This window comes from Lactuca saligna, chromosome 7, assembly GCF_052625555.1.
Source record: "Lactuca saligna cultivar CGN05327 chromosome 7, ASM5262555v1, whole genome shotgun sequence".
In the NCBI taxonomy this organism is placed as follows: Eukaryota; Viridiplantae; Streptophyta; class Magnoliopsida; order Asterales; family Asteraceae; genus Lactuca; species Lactuca saligna.
The window spans coordinates 172,703,431-172,708,851 of record NC_136423.1 but is presented as its reverse complement, the minus strand read 5'-3'; the positions used below and the strand labels follow the sequence as shown (position 1 = coordinate 172,708,851).

Here is a 5,421-nt window from a genome sequence, read left to right as displayed (position 1 = left end):
TTTCCTAGGGTTTAGGGGTGGTTTGGGGAGCTAGAGAGAGAAAGAAACTAGAGAGAAAAGGAGAATTGGTGTGAAAATGAAGGCTGCCCTCGCAGCTATTTATAGGCGCGAAGCCTCTTGGATTACGCCGGGCGTACGCAGGCTACGCTGGGCGTAGTCTCGGGTATGGATGTCAGCTCGCAGCCAGCTGTCTCGCATTCTGGTTGGATAAGACCCGAAGGTACGTTGGGCGTACCGGACCTCGTACGCGGGGTGTAATGCTAAGGATTCATGGCATGATCCGAAGCGAGGTCTGATCAGCGATGGAGGGTCCAGATGTTGCCACGTCATCTCAGTTTCGCAATTTTCCTTCTCGACTTCTAAAAATCATAACTTTCGCATGCGAGCTCCGTTTTCGACGTTCTTTATATCCACGCGAAGGTAGGAACATACTCTACAACTTTAGTTTAGACTTCGTCGGCTAATTTTGACTCGATGTTAAATTTTATATTTTTAACAGACCGGGATAGGATTGGTCCGTTAAATCATCATAACTTCTTCATCCGACGTCCGTTTTCATGCATATTTTTCACGTTATGCTACTCTTAACGAGATATTCGATTCTCGTTTAGGTCGTGTCGGCTAAAAACTGCTTGATCTAATATTCGAATTTCGGGTTGTACACTGCTAACTCGAAACTTCGAAAAATCATAACTTCTTCATACGAAGTCAGATTTGGGCGTTCTTTTTATCGATGTTCTTAGTTTAACATATTCTACGAATTTTGTTTATATCACTAAGGTTAAATCTCGCTCTATAGTAAATTCACTATTTACACTCCCCGGTGCCGTGCCGGTTCCGTCGCGAAACTTCGACGGGTCATAACTTCTTCGTTATAACTTGGATTTCGGCGTTCTTTATATGTACGGAAACCTTGTGACATATTCTAAAACTTGGTTAAGATTATTTATTCTAAATAATCTTTTGTCGAAAAGTCATTTTCGACCCATATTGCCTCTAATTTAACTAGCCCGGATCTGCGGGCGTTACAGGTCAAGGCTGAGTATCAGAGGCCACATGGAAAGCTGCAACCTATAGTATTTCCAATGTGGAAAGGGGAGATGATTTCGATGGACTTCATCACCAAGTTGCTGAAGACGACAAAGGATTTTAATGCTATTTGGGTCATCATGGATTAACTGACCAAGAGTGCCCAGTTTCTAGCGATTTGGGAGAGTTCTTTTACTGAGAGGTTGGGTGATGTGTATGTTTTTGAGATTGTTGCTCTCCATGGGGTTTTTGTCTTCATTGTTTGAAACCGTGATGTTCGGTTTACCTCCCGCTTTTGGAAAAAACTTCCGTGAGGAACTGGGCAAGAGGTTGCACTTCTGCACTACGTATCATCCGCAGACTGATGACCAGAGTGAGTGGATGATATAGAGTCTTGAGGATATGTTGCAGTTCCATGTTATCAATTTTGATGGGAGTTGGGACTCCTACCTGCCTATTGTGGAGTTCTCCTACAACAATAGTTATCACTCTAGCATTGGTTCTCCGCCTTTCGAGCTCTTGTGTACGCAGAGATGCCATAACCCGTTTTGTTGGGGCGAGGTTGGTCACAGGTTATGCGGCAGATAAAAGTGATCCTACATACCATGGAGACGACTCAACATATTAGGCAGAGGCCGCAGACCGCTCAAAGTCGGAAAATGAGCAATAATGACCGACGCCGATCCAAGTTGGAGTTTCAGGTTAGCGACATGGTGTTATTGAAAGTCTCACCATGGAAAGGTGTGATACCCTTCAAGAAGAGGAGAAAATTGGGCCCCCGTTATTTTGGGCCTTTTCAAGTGATTCCGAAGGTTGGCAAAGTTGCTTATAGATTGGATCTTACTGAGGATCTCAGTCAGATTAACAACACTTTCCATGCTTTGAAGGTGCGAAAGTGCATACTAGATAAGGATGTTGTGGTTTCCTTGGATGATGTTCAGTTTGATGAGCTCCTGAACTATGTGGAGAGGCTGGTAGCTATGCAAGATAAGAATATGAAGGTTTTGCGTAGCAAGGAAGTACTGTTGGTGAAGGTTCAGTGGCAGAACCGAAGGGGCTCTGAGTGGACCTTGGAGCCGAAGGCTGAGATGCAGGAGAATTATCCAGATTTTTTCACTGTGGAAAACTTTGAGGATGAAGTCTAGTTCAAGTGGGGGAGAATTGTAACACCCAGATGTTCAGGTGCTTCTAAATTCATCCTTATAATTCTACGAACATGTCAAGTGGTAGCACTCTTGGGCATAATTGAGGTTTTGACACACCGTGTTGGAGGCACCAACACGGTGTGTTCAGGTATTAAAAGGCACGGGTTTTACATGGGAAACATGACGTGCTTCCTATTGTAACATAGCGTGTTGACCGCTGAGATGAAACCATAATATTCCGGGGTTTTCTCCCTATTTAAAGGTATGTCGAGACTAGCCATGGTTCACCCTCAGCCTCCATCATCCCATCAAGCTCTAAAAGAAACCATAATCATTTTATCTCCTATTTGTGAAGCTATTTTGGTGTTTTGAAGGAAGAAGGTGAAAGAAGGAAACAAATATCCAGCAAGCAAACCCCATTCTTCAATTTGACACTCTCCTAAACCTTTGTAAGTGTCCAAGACCCGATTTTTATCATTCAAAATTGTTAGATCTTGAGTTTTGTCCATTTTCTCCTTGTTCTTGGATGTTGCAATGGATATATCTCATAAACTTTTGCAACTTTATGAATCTGCAGGTCAAGGTGACCTAGTAGTGCCGTGGATCTGGTCTATAACCAAGTTCTGATGCCATGCATAGAGATTAGGTCATAAAACCTCGTTTTGACCTAATATGGGTTCAAGGCATGCATTGGATATGCAAGTATATAGAGCACCAACCTTTAGGATGGTTTAGGTGTTAGAACCACTTCTGGAAAGGATGGACTATGGATCTTAAGGATTAAGAGGATTTTTATCATGCCCTTGCATTATCAAGCTTGTAATTTGGGTTTTTAGACCATTTGGTGGTCCCAAAGGATAAAGTTGTGTAACACTCCAAATCAAGTAAACCTTTCTAACCCTTTTAAATGATTTAGTTGGAAAAATGGTCCCTTTTTGTACGTCGGGCGTACCTAAGGGTACACTTATCATACTATGGAGGAAGGTTCTTGGAGGAGTGCTGCGTACACAGGGCATACATATAGGTACACAGGGTGTACGCGACAGAGAACCAAAACCCTAAATTTCGGAATTGAAACCTATTTAAACATCCTTAAGTCATTGCGACTAAACCCTAATCTGCCTCTTGAGCCTCATATTGTCCCTTTACCTCTGTTTTCCTTTGAGGGTGTGATTGTGGAGCGTAGAAGTGTGTTGGTGGCCATTTTAGAGATTACTTGAGAAGAAGAAGCTAGTGAGCAAGCTTAGGAGGGGCATTGTGGTCCAAGAATTTGCATCTAGATCACCTTGAAGAGCTTTTGGAGGTATACAGTCTCATTCTTGTCATCTTATTCATTAAATCTAGCTAGGTTTTTCCATATTGTCCCTTTAGTTCGTTTTGGACCTTCTCTTGATAGTTGAGCAACTACAGAGACTAAAATGGTTAGATTTGAGCTTTATGAGGATGCTATATGCATAAAGGTGCTAGCTTGAAGGTTATCTAGACTCCATGCGTGAGTTTGAAGCTTTATATGAAGTCCTAATATGAAGAATGAAGTTTTGGAGTCCCATATAGAATTCAAGGGCATAAAGTTGCCAACTTTATGCTCTAAAACATCTTAATGAACTCACATCTAATATTGGAAGTTAGTACATCAAGTATTAAGCACTTAATGGAAGTGGGTGCTTAATCTGTTTGTATGTTGGGTGTAATTTAGTGTACGTAGCATGTACAATTCAGGGACTCTGTAGACTGCACGTACAAGGGTGGTATGCAGGGTGTACATACTCAGATGGGCTTCCACTCGTTTTGGGCTTGTAAGCCCTTTGGGTTTGGTCATGTTTTGAGTTAGTAGGCTAATTCATCTGTTTTGGGTCATGGTTGCTATGGTTGGGCCTTGTTGGGCCACAAGGCCCATTAATGGCTTTAAACATGGACTTTGGGCCCATTAGCAATGGATGACTTTTGGTCCATTGGGAAAGTACTTGGACTTAGGAAACTTGATTATACAATTAAATTGTGCTTTACCCTAGATTAAGGATATAGTATTATTGTTTAGCCAGGTGGTTTTGGACTATTAGACTAGCAGCTTTCAGGTTCAGCAAACATAGGTGAGTCTCCTCACCATACCAATGGGTCAAAGGCACCAAGGTCGGCCCATTTTGTGATATATGATACACTAGTGATGTCGTGTTATGTGCTATGCTATTTGGTTACATGTTATATGGCATGCTAGTTGTTTTGTGATACTTGTATGAAAGACCTTAGGGGGGGTTCCCGAGGAACTTGGGTGTAAGTACTTGGAGGGTTTCCAAGGCAACCTAAGTAAAGACCTCGGGGGGTTCCCGAGGCACTAGGTTATAAGACCTAGGAGGCTTTCCTTGGTATCTCTAGTCAAGTCCTCGGGGGGTTCCCGAGGCAGTGGGCAAAGACGATGTGGGGGTTCCTATGACACTCGAAGTAAGACCCTGAAGGGTTTCTGGGGCATCCTTATATGTTTATTTGCATGGCTTATGTTACGGATGGGATTGATGCGATTTCTGTGGTTATGTAGCGAATATGGATTATGTGATTATAAGGATTATGTGGGGTATGCTTTGGGGAACTCATTAAGCATTAGCTTACAATTTTGTTAATTTGTTTTAGGTACTTCAAATCCTAAAGTCAAGGGCAAGGTTTGATGGCGTGATATGAACTCTCTGCATTTCACTTGGGGACACTCTGATATTTGAAATAAAATGTTGATGTTTTGGATTTTCAAAACAATTGTCATTGAGATTTAATGTTTTGGGAATATTTTGATTAATTAAAAATGAAAATTTTATTTGGAAACTTGGGTTGTTACAAGTTGGAACTTCATCCTTCCTAATCACATTGTTGGTATAGATCCAAGGGTTTGAGCTATTGGAGTCGAAAAGGCAGCTGAATGTATTAAGCTATTGGAACCCTGGCGAACAAAACTATTTGCAAGTCAACATGGCGTGTTAGCTGAGGTTTTCCCAACCATTTGGATGCTTGCAGAACACCGCGTGCCCAAGAGTGAACACGACATGTTGGGTCAACATGGACTATTGACCTTGACCGATGACTTTGACCAAGTTGGACCTTGAGGGTATTTTTGGGTATATTTGGATTTTGAAGGATTTGGTTACTTGGTTGATATAGGCACCGGTTAGCAAACTAAGATTTTCGAGTTGGGCCTCATCAATTATATTCAGTATGCAAGGTGATTTTTCCTCACTGTACTTACAAGTTGAAGGTACCAAGG

At 42.0% G+C, this 5,421-nt stretch overlaps 1 protein-coding gene across 1 annotated transcript; it reads left to right on the top strand.

Moving 5' to 3' along the window:
• Positions 1 to 1,688: 1,688 nt before the first annotated feature.
• On the top strand, positions 1,689 to 2,174 carry LOC145007464 (uncharacterized). The gene has a single exon (XM_078966397.1). The coding sequence runs from the start codon at positions 1,689 to 1,691 to the stop codon at positions 2,172 to 2,174; it is 486 nt and encodes a 161-aa protein (XP_078822523.1).
• Positions 2,175 to 5,421: the final 3,247 nt, after the last annotated feature.